Genomic DNA, 15,481 nt, shown 5'->3' on the forward strand with positions numbered 1-15,481 from the left:
CTGCAGCTATTTAAAAAACATTTTTCTTACTTTTCAGCAGACTGCAGTATGGTCTTTTTGTAATTACCTTGCTTGGGGCTTGCTGAGTTTCTTGGGTTTGTCACTTGGCATTTTTTAATAAGACTGGAGAAAATCCAGCTTAAAAGTAGAAAAAACTTGAATATCCATCAGCCTGGTGAGTGGATAAATAAAATGTGCTATATCCGTACAATGGAATATTACTTGGCAATAAAAATAAATGAAGCACTGATATGTGCTATAACATGGATGAAACTTGAAAACATGTCAGTGAGGGGCACTTGGGTGGCTCAGTCGGTTAAGCATCCGACTTCGGCTCAGGTCATAATTTCTTATGAGTTCGAGCCCCATGATCTGAACTGTCAGCGCAGAGCCTGGAGCCTGTTTTGGAATCTGTGACTCCCTCTGCCCCTCCCCTGCTCATGCTCTGTCTCTCTCAAAAAGTAAATAAACGTTAAAAAAATTTTTTTAAGAAAAAAAAAGAAAACATGTAAGTGAAAGAAGCTAGTCACAAAAGACCATATGTATGATTCCATTTACATTAAATCTCTGAAAGGCAAATCTATAGAGATATAACATAAAGTAGATTATTGAGAGCCTAGGGCTGATGGGGATGGGGGAATATAAGATGAGTTGCAATGGAGAGTAATGAAATGCTCTAAAATTGATTATGGAGATAGGTGTATAACTGTGAATATGCTGGAAGCCAATAAATTGTACCTTTTATTTTATTTATTTTATCTATCTATCTATCTATCTATCTATCTATCTATCTATTTATTTAGAGAGAGGAAAAGAGAGAAAGAGCATATGGGGAAGGGGCAGAGAGAAAGGGAAAGAAATCTTAAACAGGCTCCAAACCCAGCACAGTCCATGAATTTGAGCCCCGCATTGGGCTCTATACCAACAGCTCAGACCCTAGAGCCTACTTTAGATTCTGTGTCTCCCTCTCTCTCTCTGCCCCTCCCCCACTTGTACTCTCAAAAATAAAATTAAAACATAAAGAAAATGTATTATTTTTTTAATAATTTTTTAAAATTTAATGTTTATTTATTTTGAGAGACAGAGAGAGAGAGAGATAGTGCAAGCAGGGGAGAGGCAGACAGAAAGTGAGACCCAGCATCTGAAGCAGGCTCCAGGCTCTGAGCTGTCAACACACAGAGCCTGCCGCAGGGCTAGAACTTACGAGCCGTAAGATCATGACCTGAGCCGAAGTCGGATGCTCAACCGACTGAGCCACACAGGCGCCCCCCCCCAAAATTTAAAAAAAAAACAAAAACATAGGCAGTAATCTCTTGAAATCAGCTGTAGAAACATTTTTATAGATATATTCCCTTTGGCAAGAGAAACAAAAGCAAAATTAAACTATTAGGACTAAACCAAATAAAAAGCTTTTGTATAACAAAGGAAACCATTAACAAAACAAAAAGAGAACACACTCAATGGGAGAATATATTTGCAAATGATATATCCAATAAGGGGTTAATATCCAAAATATATAAAGAATTCATACAATTTAACACTAAAAAAACCCCAAATAATCCAATTAAAAATAGGCAGAAGACATGAACAGATATTTCTACAAAGATATCCAGATGGCCAACAGACCCTCAAAAGATGCTCAACATCACTCATCATCAGGGAAATGCAAATCAAAACCACAATGAGATACCACCTCACACCTGTCAGAATGGTTGAAATCAACAACACAAGAAGCAAGAGGTGTTGGCAAGGATGTGGACAAAAAGGAACCCTTGTGCACTGTTGGTGGGAATTAAAACCAGTGCCATCATGGTGGAAAACAGTATAGAGGTTGCTCAAAAAACTAAAGATAGAATCACCATAAGATCCAGTAATTCCACTACTGGGTATTTACCCAGAGAAAATGAAAACACTAATTCAAGAAGACAAAAGCACCACTCTGTTTATTGCAGCATTATTTATTAATAGCCAGGATATGGAAGCAACTCAAGTATCCATCCATAGATGAATGGATAAAGAAGATATGGTACATATATACAATGCAATATTAGTCAGCCATAAAAAAGAATGAAATCTTGTCATCTGCAACACATGGGTGGAGCTAGAGAGTATAATGCTAAGTGAAATAAGTCAGAGAAAGACAAATACCATATGATTTTACTAATATGTGAATTAAAAAACAAACAAACAAATGTTTCTTTTCTAGAAACAAACAAAAAAACCAGACTAATATACAGAGAACAAACCGGTAGTTAGTTGCCAGAAGGGAAGTGGATTAGGGGATGGGTTAAAATAGGTGAAGGGGATTAAGGGCAGTGAGTAATGTACAGAATTGTTAAATCACTCTATTTTACACCTGAAATTAATATAGCATATGATTAATATGTTAATCATACTGAAATTTTTTAAATAAATAAATAAATAGATTTTTAAATGGCATATGACTGAATTCTCATAGTTAGGTATAACGAAGTCATAAAAATGGTAGTTTTCTTTTAAATAAGGCTTTAACATCTATTTTAACATCTATTATCTCAAGTGATTTTTTTCACAACTCTGAGGTAGTCAGTGTAGGTAGTGTTATCTCCATTTTGCAGATCAGAGAAGTGAGGCTCAAAGATATACTTTTAGTCCAAGTTAACACATATAGTTCACTCCACCAGGAATTTTAAAGTTGTTTTTTTTGTGTGGTTTTTTTTTTTTTTTTTTTTTTTGAGAGAGAGAGAGTGTGCATGCACGCAAGTTGGGGAGGGGCAGAGAGACAGAGATAAAGAATCCCAAGCTCTGTGCTGTCAGCACAGAGGGGCTCTATCTCATGACCTGTGAGATCATGACCTGAGCTAAGATCAAGAGTTGGATGCTTAACTGACTGAGCCACCCAGGCACCCCCACCAGGGTTTTAATTGTAAATCTAGTATTCTTCTATATTATGCTGAAAGGACTAATTCTCCGTCTCCCTTTTCTCTTCACTCGTTTTTTTCTAGTGCAGAACTTCCTTTCTCCTTTTTCATTGATATATTAAATATCAGAGAGCAAAAATAGAGTCAAAGGCAAGTAGAAATATAATCACTTTCTTTAACTCTGATTCCTGAGGAAATTGAGAGTTGGGAGAACTGCCTAATGGGGGCAAATTTATGGCATTGTTTTCCCCAAATAATTCTATGGTTACTTCCATTTAGACAAACTAACCCATGAGCAGAGAATAATTTTTAATATCTACTGTATAAAGTCTAATTGTATTTATTGGAAATGCATATGCATTAAAAGTCTCTGATGTGTTCTGCTTAGCTGTCAGGTCCAGTAACTACTTTTATTCCATATAGTTTTCCGTACTAAGGGTTTTGTCTAATTAAGTATGATGTCCTTAATCATTCATTAATATGGACTGATCTTTGGAAAGATCTCTATTTCTGAAAACAACTTAAGGTGAATCTTTTTATGTCTGTGTATCCTCACAGCAGTCCCCACATTAATTTCTCTACTCCAAGGCAGAGTGGGATAAATAACTATTACCTGAACTTTAGGAAGTAAAAGACGAAGGATTAAGAGGCACAGGCAAAAAAACAGATACTGAGTTTCGGATTCAAACCAAAGTTTGACTTATGATAGTATGGTACAAAGAACCCCAAACTAGGAGTTAAAAGACATGAGTGTTAATCTTGATTCCACCACTTGGTTATCTGTGTAATTCTGAATAAGTCATCTTTATCTCTGATTATCCTTTTCCTCATCTTTACAATGGATTGAAAATACATTTGTAAAATATCTTGCCTCTTATTTCCCAAGCTTATGGTGAGGGTCAAATGACATAACATCTATGAAACTATAAAGCCCTATGCAAATATAAAGTAATACATGCATGTGTGTGTGTGTGTGTGTGTGTGTGTGTGTGTGTCCTCAGCTACTTTCCAATATAATTTGAGTTTGATAGTTGATGGTCAAATTCAAGCTACTCAACAATTATTTTAAGTAAGTCACAGTATTTGAGTAAGTCATAGTCTCTAACTTGTAGGAATTCATAGTTAAGAGAGGACACAAACATTCAAAATAAATAATCATATAATAAAGGAATAAGGTAATAGAGGTATATACTAAATTCTTTTACAGACCAACACAAAGGTAAATTAATCTTACGTGAGGGCAAAGGGACAGATGTCAGACAGGAGATAACTAGGCTTAAAGGAAGAGGTTGAATTGCTAGAATTTTATCTAGATACATGGGGTTCACAGTAAAACACACACACAAAAACCACAAGATCCGCGTTATAACTGGCTCTGCCTTCAATAATTAAAACTAGTACTTGATCTCTTTAGACTTCTCTTACTACAAGTCTAAAATAAAACGTTTACCTAAGATAAATTCCTAAGTCCTTCCAGCTCTAAAATTATATGATTCTATGAGTCAAACTCTGGCCATTGTACAGATATCTAGAAAGAGAATTCAAGAAAGTAATAAAATGGTCACAACTATTAAAAAAGGACATTTCCCACTAACTACTTTTTCTTGGAATTCAAAAGCCTGAGAATGATATTTATCTCTGCCTAGAATAAGCTCTAACACAGTGAAGAGAGGAAATTGGAATGATAACAAGAAGCTGAGAACCAAACAATGCATGTGGATAGCAGGAAGTTAAGCATTCAGTTTAGCAAAGATGTTGCTTAGACCACTAAGGACATAGGCAGTAGATGAGAAGTTACAATGTTTTTATTCCTATAAACTAAAAAAAAACTTGGAATAAAATCATAACCAGATATTAAAATGTACTCTTCCATAAAATGAGGTAGTTGTTTGTTTGAAGTTTTGCCTTGTTAAACAGCTTCATAAAAAACTATTTGTATAAAAGGTCTGTTTAAGAATTATAAAGAAAGGATCAGAAACCTAAATATACACAACTGAATTGGTTTCAGGAATGGTACCAAAGGTGAACATTGTCAAGTAATATACTTCACCAAACATTTATTAAACTATGTTTAAAAGTTCTGGTTGTGGGGCGCCTGGGTGGCGCAGTCGGTTAAGCGTCCGACTTCAGCCAGGTCACGATCTCGCGGTCCGTGAGTTCGAGCCCCGCGTCAGGCTCTGGGCTGATGGCTCGGAGCCTGGAGCCTGTTTCCGATTCTGTGTCTCCCTCTCTCTCTGCCCCTCCCCCGTTCATGCTCTGTCTCTCTCTGTCCCAAAAATAAACGTTGAAAAAAAAAAAAAATTTAAAAAGTTCTGGTTGTTGCAAAGCATAGTCCCAGTACTCAAGGGGTTCACTGACCTACTATCAAGACTTTAAGGAAGAAAAAATAGTAACTCTTACCCATCAATCATATTTTCAGGAGGGTGTTTTTCATCACTTGATGTAGCTAAAATCACTTCCGCCCCCTCAGAGCTCAAACACAGGTCAATTTTTTTCATCTTAAAGTGTTTAATCTGCAAATGAAACAATAATAAAAATAGTAAATTCTTGATTCTCTGAACTTGATCTGAGAAAAGGAAGACAGAGAAAGCCTGTTGCCTAGCACACAGCTTAACAACCAAGCTATTCAACAAGTGAAAAGGACTCTAACGTTTATTTACATAAGTAAACTTCTAACCTCTCCCAGCAGTAATCTGTAAGAAAATGATTATTTCTACTACTCTAACTCCACAAAACAAGACTGACTACTCTGACATCATTTCTCTGATTCTAAAATTAAAAGTCCTCAATAATGATATAGAACCAATTAACCAGCTAAAGTGGCATGAATTAATGGGTAAATTTTTAAATACTTTATTCTCAAATTAGTTAACATACAGTGTGGTCTTGGCTTCAGGAGTAGAATCCAGTGATTCATACTTATATGTAACACCCAATCTCATCCCAACAAGTGCCCTCCTTAATGCCCATCACCCATTTTCCCCATCCCCATCTACCCTCAGTTTGTTCTCTGTATTAAGGGTTTCTTCTGGTTTGCCTCCCTCTCTGTTTTTATCTTATTTTTCCTACCCTTCCCTTATGATCATCTGTCAAGTTTCTCAAATTCCACATGAGTGAAATCATGTGATACCTGTCTTTCTTCAACTGACTTATTTTACTCAGCATAATACCCTCCAGTTCTATCCATGTTGTTGCAAATGCCAAGATTTCATTCTTTTTCACTGAATTACTGAGTAAATTTAAAAAATTATTTATATTGTTATATTTCTGAAATTTATTTTTTTAATTTTTTAAGTTTATTTATTTATTTTGAGATAGAGGCAGAGAGAGTGAGTGGGGGAGGGGCAGAGAGAGAGAGAGAGAGAGACAGAGACAGAGAGAGAATCCCAAGCAGGCTCCGCACTGTCAGTGCGGAGCCTGACATGAGGCTCAAACCCATGAACCATGATATCATGACCTGAGCTGAAACCAAGACATTTAACCAGCTGAGCCACCCAGCTGGTGCCCCATATTTCTGAAATTAAAAAAAATCTGGAACATGGGGCGCCTGGGTGTCTCAGTCAGTTAAGCATCCAACTTCGGCTCAGGACATGAGTGTGCGGTTTGCGAGTTCCAGCCTCGCATCAGGCTCTGTGCTGACAGCTCAGAGCCTGGAGCCTGCTTCAGATTCTGTGTCTCCCCCTCTTTCGGACCCCCCCATGTTCATACTCTGTCTCTCAATAATAAATAAAAATGTTAAAAACATTTTTTTTAAAAAAATCTGGAACATAAAAGCGGATGTTTTTGTGACTGTTTACCCATACATTTATCAACTGAAAATAGCAAACTACATTATTCACAACTTAAAAGGTATCTTACCATCATTATTTTTTTGATGCAGAATATAAAATAAGAGAGAAGACAAGCTTTTGCTTATTTTTAAATTCTACATCAGTCACTTGGGTCATGGGTTTCAAGACATTTCTATTGTACGGTAATATTTTAAGTTTAATAAAAGTATCCTGAAAAGATATCATTGAGCTCTACTATGGATCCTGGTAGATAAGACAGAAGATGAGAAAAGATTCTATCAGATCTCACTCACCTTTCTCCTTGATCTGGTCGTGAGAGGGCACAAACCAATATGTAGATGCAAAGTGACTATGAAGCTGAATCTATAAAGAATTAAAAGACAAAGAGTGTTTGGAAAAAGGAGAAAAGCTTCCAATACCCTTCATACTCCGGCCTCAGTCTGATTTTTTTAAAAAGTGAAACTGTTTCAAATAAACAATCAACAAATTACAGAGAATATCACATATGTTAAATAACTATGTACCCGCTGTCCAGATTTAATAAATATTAACATTTTTGCCCATTTCTTTCCTTGCCCAAAGGTAACAGCTATTCTCAAGTTGATAAATACACCTCCTTACTATGTTTTTATACTTTTACCATATATGTATCCATAAATGACATGCACTGTTCTTTTAAAACTTAAATGCTCTCGCGCGCGCTCTCTCTCTCTCTCTCTCTCTCTATATATATATATATGTATATACATATCCTTATGCTATCCGCTTTTTTCATTCAAGTTTTTAATCCTGTTGATATATATATAAATCTACTTTATTCACTTCAACTGCTGTCAGGTCTTTCTCTATTTCTCTAATGATGAATATTTGGGTAAGTTTCCAATTTTTTGCTATTATTACAAACAAATTTGAAATGAGTATCTTTGTGTATGTATCCTTAGCACATGTGGGAGAAAGTCTTTATGATAAAAGTCTCTTTACAGAAGTAAAATGGCAGAAACTTAGAATCAGCATATCTTCAAGTCAATAATTGATCAACTAGATGTCTAAATTTTAACAATTTACACTACCATCAACAATGTATGAGAGTTTCTGCTTCCTCATATTCTCACCAATTTGGTATTGTTAGATATTTTGGCTTTACCCAATCTCATCGGTGTGAAATGATATTTCAATAAGGTTATAATTCATATTTGTATAATTATTAGTGAGGTTGAATACTGTTTCATATGATCATGAACCATTCAGACCTCCTTCCGTTATTTGCTCTTCCTTATCCTTTGTTCATTTTTCTATTGTGTTGCTTTTTAAAACTTTTGTCGTCCTTTGCTCTTTGATTTATGGGGATTTTTAAAATAAAATATTCTGGATACAAATCCTTTGTTATATTTGTTGCAAATATCTTCTACTCTGCAGCTTGATTTTTCTTTTTAACTTTGCGTGTGTGTGTGTGTGTGTGTGTGTGTGTGTGTGTGTGTAAGAGTTTTCCCACCCCCACTTTTTATTGCTTAACTATAACATATAAACAGAAGAGAACACAAATCAGAAGTATGTAGAGCAATAAATTTTCACAAAGTTAACACACCCAGGTAACCAACACCCAGGTAAAGAAGTAGAATATTATCAGCACCTCAGAAGCCCTCTGCATGCCCCCTCCCAATCACTACCCTTCCCACCTTTCCAAGGTTAAGTATGGTCCTTATTTCTTATATTAATTTTGACTGAGATTCATATACATAGACTCATACAGTTTGTACTCATTTGTATCCGGCTTCTTTCATCATTGTTTTTGACACTTACCCATATCACTGTGTCATAGACTTGAAGTGCAACTAAGTAAAGATGCAATCCAGCCCCAACCCAGCTCAACCTCTAATAAAATCAAAGAAATCGTCCCCCAAGTGGAGCTTCACAGGAAGTTGGGTATGAACTGAAAAGCAAAGAAAGATTTCTGTGACCTTGGGTACTTAGATCTCAAAGCCCTGATGGAGGGGACTGATCTGAATTTAGAGGCAAACTGAATATCTGAAATTAGAGGTAAACTGAACTATTTATTTTTATTTTTTTAAGTTTATCTCTTTATTTTGAGAGAGACAGAGGCAGTGTAAGCAAGGGAGCAGAGAGAGGGAGGGAGGGAGGGAGGGAGAGAGAGAGAGAGACAGAGAGAGAGAATCCCAAGCAGGCTCCACACTGTCAGCACAGAGCCCGATGTGGGGCCTGAACTCATGAAATTGCGAGATCATGACCTGAGCCGAAACCGAGAGTCAGACGTTTAACCAACTGAGCTACCGAGGCACCCCTATAAACTGAAACTATTTAAATAAAACTACAACTCAGTCCAATCCTGAGGTGGACTAAAGTGATCTGCCCCTTATCCTGGCTGCTGGGCAAAGAAAATTGCCTCTCTGGGAAAAAGCATTATCTACTTGAGGATCTATTGTTCTTTTAAACACAACATCCAATATACAAAATCACTTCAGCGGACCTATAGATGACCCAAGTGCTGGAATTACCTAAGATAGCTGTTATAAATCTGTTAGATAATTTAGTGAAAAGATGGACAAGGGAATTTTAGCAGAGAAATGGAAACTAAAGAAAAACAAAATGAAAATTCCAGAACTGAAAAGCATAGTATCTCAAATAAAGAATTCATTAGATAGGCTTAGCAACAGATTGGATCCAACATAATAATGGGTCAGTGAACTTAAAGACAGGTCAACAGAAATGATCCAAAATGAAATACAGAGAAAAAATGAAATACAACAGAGCATCAGATACTTGTGAGACACTATCAAACTATTCTGAAATACATGCAATTGGAGTCCCAGAAGGAGAGAAAAACAGTACTATAGAAGAAAAATCTGAGGAGATGTGGCTGAAAATTTTCCAAAATCTATGAAAGGCATAAACCGAAGATCCAAGAAGCTCTTGAATCCTAAGTTGGATAAACACAACAAAGAAAACCCCACCTAGAGGCATCTTTATTGCTGAAAATTAAAGAAAAGATAAAAAATTAATAGCAGCTAAAGCAAAAAAAAAACAAAACAAAAAACAACAACATTACATTTGGGAGAACAAGAATAAAAACTGACTACTCATCAGAAACAATAGAGACCAAATGACAATGAAATGACATCTTTAAAGTGCTAACAGACAAAATATAGAATTCTATACCCACCAAAAACATCCTTCAAAAGTGAAGGCAAAATAAAGGCATTTTTAGGCAAACAAAAGCTGAAAGAATTTGTTACCAGTAGACCCACACTACAAAAAATATTAAAGGAAGTGCTGTGGGCCAAAGGGAAAGGATTTCAGGTTGAATCCTGGATGAGTGGGAAGGAAGAGCATTGGAAATAGTACATATATTACTAACTTAAAAGACTATTTAAAATTTTTCTTTACCAGGCTAGTATCCAAAATCTATAAAGAACTCCCCAAACTCCACACCCAAAAAACAAATAATCCAGTGAAGAAATGGGCAGAAAACATGAATAGACACTTCTCTAAACAAGACATCCAGATGGCCAACAGGCACATGGAAAGATGCTCAACATCACTCCTCATTAGGGAAAAACAAATCAAAACCACACTGAGATATCACCTCACGCCAGTCAGAGTGGCTAAAATGAACAAATCAGACTACAGATGCTGGCGAGGATGTGGAGAAACGGGAACCCTCTTGCACTGTTGGTGGGAATGCAAACTGGTGCAGCTGCTCTGGAAAACAGTGTGGAGGTTCCTCAAAAAATTAAAAATAGACTTACCCTATGACCCAGCAATAGCACTGCTAGGAATTTACCCAAGGGATACAGGAATGCTGATGCATAGGGACACTTGTACCCCAATGTTTATAGCAGCACTTTCAACAATAGCCAAATTATGGAAAGAGCCTAAATGTCCATCAACTGATGAATGGATAAAGAAATTGTGGTTTAGGGGCGCCTGGGTGGCGCAGTCGGTTAAGCGTCCGACTTCAGCCAGGTCACGATCTCGCGGTCCGTGAGTTCGAGCCCCGCGTCGGGCTCTGGGCTGACGGCTCAGAGCCTGGAGCCTGTTTCCGATTCTGTGTCTCCCTCTCTCTCTGCCCCTCCCCCGTTCATGCTCTGTCTCTCTCTGTCCCAAAAATAAATAAACGTTGAAAAAAAAAATTAAAAAAAAAAAAAAGAAATTGTGGTTTATATACACAATGGAATACTACATGGCAATGACCAAGAGTGAAATATGGTCTTTTGTAGCAACGTGGATGGAACTGGAGAGTGTTATGCTAAGTGAAATATGTCAGCAATCTATATAAGACAGAGCTTATTTGATCCTGTAAGCCTGCTAAAATCTCTCTAGGCACATTTTTTGTTTTTACTATTTCAAATTCAATTGTTTGCTTCAGGTTTTCCACACTGCCTTGAATCAATTCTGAAATTTCAATTTTGAAAAATACTATCTATTTCTTGTTTTTATATTTATTGGCATAAAGTTCATTTTTATTGTAATTTAAAAATCTAGTATTATAGAGTTGAAAGCCATGGTGACATTGGTCAAGAAAAAAGGGATATGTTCTGACATTTTCTACTTGTGCCTCTTTTTTTGGCTTTTTTCTTGCATTTAATACTATCGATACCAGAGAACTAGTGTTAGATGCTGTTAGTACTTAGTTTGAAGAAAGATGATAAATTCCTAGAAATACAGATCAATGAATTTGGGTGTTAATTTTCAACAAAATTCTAAAATTAACAAATTTCAGTATTAAAACGATAACCTTGAAAACATAAATAAGAGAGTAGTACAATAGGAAGGAGCAATAACATTAGTTCACAAAGATTATAACAAACATTTCTTGTTTTTTTGATAGAGTCACTACCAATTAGGGACATGTTCTGAACATTTCAACAAAACTTCAGACAAAGCCTCTTAAGATACACATGGACCAGATGGAGAAATTTCGGCTGGGTGACAGGCAGTACTTTAGGTAGATATTTATAACTCTTTGAGTGGCGATGCTCAAAGAATGATGATTAATGGAACAGAATGAACTATGAAAGACTTCTGTCTTTATGCCATTCAACATTTTTATTAATGAAAGATGGAAAACGTATGCTTATCAATTTTGCGGATGACACAAAGCTGGAATGTCAGGTAATATGCTGGATGACAGAATTAGCACACAAAAAGATCTGAGCAAGGCAGAAAGATGGGGTACGATGAATAATATATTTAATAAGGATAACAATAAACGCCCATACTCAGACTTAAAAAATCAATCACACAAGGATTGGGTCTAGATTGCGGTTGGCAAACTACTGCCTCTGAGCCAAATCTAGCCTGCCATCTGCTTTTGTATGGCCTATCAGCTGAGAATGTTTTTTATTTTAAGTTACTTTTTAAAATTAAAATAATATCTTGTGATACATGAAAATTATATGAAACCCATACTTCAGTATCCATGAATAGTTTTATTTGAACATGGTCATAGTCATCCATGTATACACTGTCCGTGGCTACTTTTGTGTTACAGTGACTGTCATAGAGATCAAAAGGCTCATAAAAGTGAAAATAATTATTATCTAGCCCTTTACAGAAGAAGTTTGCTGACCACTGATCTAGATATGTAAAATGTATAGGTTTGGTTCACTACAAAGTCACAGTATAGGGCAAGAGTGTACATATCCACCCCCCAAAGGTAGAGGAATACCATCTTAGATTATAGCAGTAGAGGTAAGGAGGAACTATATCCATCAAAATTTGTGAATACTAACTAAGGACCAGGCATTGTGCTTGCTAGTAATGCAAAGATGACTACAACCTAAGACAAAGATGGTGACTAAGACTTGGTTCTTGCCTTCAAGCTCAGAATCAAGGAAGATGGACAAACAGGCAACAAATATTATACTATGTTATGTGTAATAATGTGATCTACATCCAGAATCGTGTTTAGTTCTGGGTAGTATATTTTAAGTAGGACATTGTCAGACTTCACCTTGTCAGTGGAAAACAAAAAGTTCATGAATTATCACATGGAGAAAGTTGAAAGAATTAGGAGCTGAAATGTTTCAAAAGAGAAAAATGCTATTAATATCAAGTGTTCAAAAACGAAAAAAGGAGGGGCGCCTGGGTGGCGCAGTCGGTTAAGCGTCCGACTTCAGCCAGGTCACGATCTCACGGTCTGTGAGTTCGAGCCCCGCGACAGGCTCTGGGCTGATGGCTCGGAGCCTGGAGCCTGTTTCCGATTCTGTGTCTCCCTCTCTCTCTGCCCCTCCCCCGTTCATGCTCTGTCTCTGTCTGTCCCAAAAATAAATAAAAACATTGAAAAAAAAATTAAAAAAAAAAAAAAAACGAAAAAAGGATTAGAATTTTTCTTTTACAACTCCAAGAGGGAGAACTGGACTCAACAAATACAAATTTTAAACAGGAAGAAAGACATCACAGATAAAAGAACTTACTGGCAAAGTAAAGGTTTTAAGTCTTTTCCATCCTTGAAAGTGTCCCAGACAAGTAGATAATTTATGGAGGAAACTAAAGAAAGGATTCCTACATTGGTGGTTCTTTTAGACTGATCACGTTCTGGGAAAAACAGACTGAGAACAGATAATGAAGGATCTTAAAAGCCAGGTTAAAGTCAATGGGCTCTATCCTATGGTTCTCAATAGAACTGGGGGTAATTTTGTCCCCCAGGAACATGACAATTTTTTTCCTTTTTTTTTTTTTTTTTTTTTTTAGAGAGAACACACTCATGCCAGAGCAGGGGAAGGTCAGAGAATCTTAGGTAGGCTTCACACCCAGTGCAGAGCCCTGTGGGGCTTGATGTCATGATGTGAGATCATGACCCGAGCTGAAATCAAGTCAAGTTGCCTTAACCAACTGAGCCACCCAGGTGCCCCAACAATTTTTAAAGAGTTTTGCTGTCATAACTTGGTATGTGTGTGCGTGTGTGCGCTACTATGGGCACCTCGTGGGTATTTTGTGATGCTTCTAAATATCCCACCGTGCACAGGACAGTCCCCCACAACAAATAATTATCTAGCCCAAAATGTGAATAGTAAAGAAGTGGAAAAACCTTATGGTAATATATTTGGGGGTGGAAATGTGAGGGTTGGAGACTTAAGCAGAGAATATGCTTTAAAAAAGTTATGTTTTAGGGAAAACTAGCATTGACGTGTAGTATATGAATAAGGAAAGGATATACGCTAAACGTTCAGTTTTCTTGCCTTACATTATCATCTAAGTTGTCTGAGGGAAGCCACCATGTACTTTAACACAAAACTCACTTCATACCTCCTTATGTCCGTCAATATCCTTCCCATTTCCTGTGTTGGATGTAATTATTTAATGGCAGAAGTTGAGTTCTCTTTAAGGTTCCTTTGTTGTGGTTAATAAGAAAGAGGCAAACTAGCCCCAAAGAAACCCACCAGACAACTCCATAGATATGTTGCTTCCACAATTACAAGATGCAGGTTTGCAATGTAGTCTAAACCCCACCCTGGGATACCTTACTCTAAATCAGGTATTCCCTTAGGGCCTCAGTTTACTAAAGGGGGTGCACTCTGAGGTACCATCCTCTGCACCTTTTAAGGTCCCTGACCCTGGACTTCCCTGATGTCTTATCCTGTACTCTAAACCCACGGCGACTTAGCCACCCTTTAATCTCCAGTTCACATGACATTTCTGGTCCCTTTCTAAAAACCTAGAGGAGTCAATTTCGCAGTATCCCTGACTTGGTACTCCCAGGGGCCAACGCCTTCGGCTTGGTATCCCTAGAAAGGCAAACCAGCTGACACTACCTCCTCGCTTCCAACCCAAACCCTTCTCGGTTCAAGGCCATTTCAGGACCTCCAAGGGTCCTAAACACTCAGACTTGATCGCCCCACTCCAAATTGTATAAAATGTATTAAATGAACCCACATCGTGATTCATAATATATGGCTTATGTACCAGTTGAGAGGTTATTTTGGTAGACTTATTAATTTCGATTTGCAATTGTTTTTCCCTTTTGAGAGTGAAAACATCATTTCAGGGCTCAAAAAAGTTCGTGGAATGCCACTGGTGTCTGCGTCAGACTTCCCCCATCCATGTCCCCACTCGGGCCGCCTCTCAGCGCCCTCCCGCCTTCCACCTCCTCGCCGCGCGTCTCCTCGCAATCCTCCCCACTCTCGCTCGCCTCTCCACCAGCTCCCCGCTCTGTCCGCCTCCGTCCAGCCAGGATCCCACCCATCCAGGTGCCGGCCTAACCATCCCCACCGGCCCGCTGCCCCGCTCGCCTGCACTCCCGTTAGCTCCAGGCGGGCGGACAGTCCAGGCTCCGGAACCTCCTTTCCGTCCCGCCCCGCCCCGCCGCGCCGCAGCGCGCCCCGGCCACTAGCCCCGCCCCCTACTCCAAGCCTCCAAACAGTTCCCGGGAGCGCGCACTTCTCTACTCGAGCTCTTCGCTCCATCCCACTTACAGGCCCCGCCCCGCGAAATCCGTCCCGGTTCTCAGCCGCGCTCTCGGGGCGCGCTCCCATCTCGACTCCGGGTTCTTTGCCCCACCTCTCCTGCAGGCCCCGCCTCCGAGTTCTCCTTAACTTCGCGGCTAAACTACGCAGCCCCACCCTAGAGCCTTTCCTCAAAGCAGCGGCCGAGCCCGCGCCGCCTACCCTCCCCCATCTCATATTAATCCCAGGGGCTTTGTAGGACCCAGGGGACCCGCCCTTACGCGAACACGCATGCGCAATCTCCACCTTTCCCGGATCCGAGCCCTCCGCCCTCAGGTCTCCAGCCCGGGGCCCGGCCCCGCCTCCAGCCCGGCCCCGCCCCTCATTT

The 15,481-nt window shown here is 38.6% G+C and overlaps 1 protein-coding gene across 3 annotated transcripts in view; it reads right to left on the minus strand.

The window, feature by feature from the left end:
* HSPB11 (heat shock protein family B (small) member 11) overlaps positions 1-15,445 on the minus strand; it is a 30,642-nt gene extending 15,197 nt beyond the window's left edge. Inside the window, exons 1-4 of one of the 3 annotated variants that reach the window (XM_030324258.1) lie at positions 13,958-14,787; positions 13,126-13,260; positions 6,985-7,054; positions 5,301-5,413 (exon numbers count right to left, since the gene is read on the minus strand). In XM_030324258.1, the coding sequence (XP_030180118.1) occupies positions 5,301-5,413; positions 6,985-7,054; positions 13,126-13,260; positions 13,958-13,986 (347 nt within the window). In that variant the 5' untranslated portion in view covers positions 13,987-14,787. Of the gene's footprint in view, positions 1-5,300; positions 5,414-6,984; positions 7,055-8,491; positions 8,622-13,125; positions 13,430-13,957; positions 14,788-15,374 lie in introns of those variants that run through there. The other 2 variants (XM_030324259.1, XM_030324260.1) reach the window with 2 other exon arrangements.
* Positions 15,446-15,481: the final 36 nt, after the last annotated feature.

This window comes from Lynx canadensis, chromosome C1, assembly GCF_007474595.2.
Source record: "Lynx canadensis isolate LIC74 chromosome C1, mLynCan4.pri.v2, whole genome shotgun sequence".
Taxonomy (NCBI): domain Eukaryota; kingdom Metazoa; phylum Chordata; class Mammalia; order Carnivora; family Felidae; genus Lynx; species Lynx canadensis.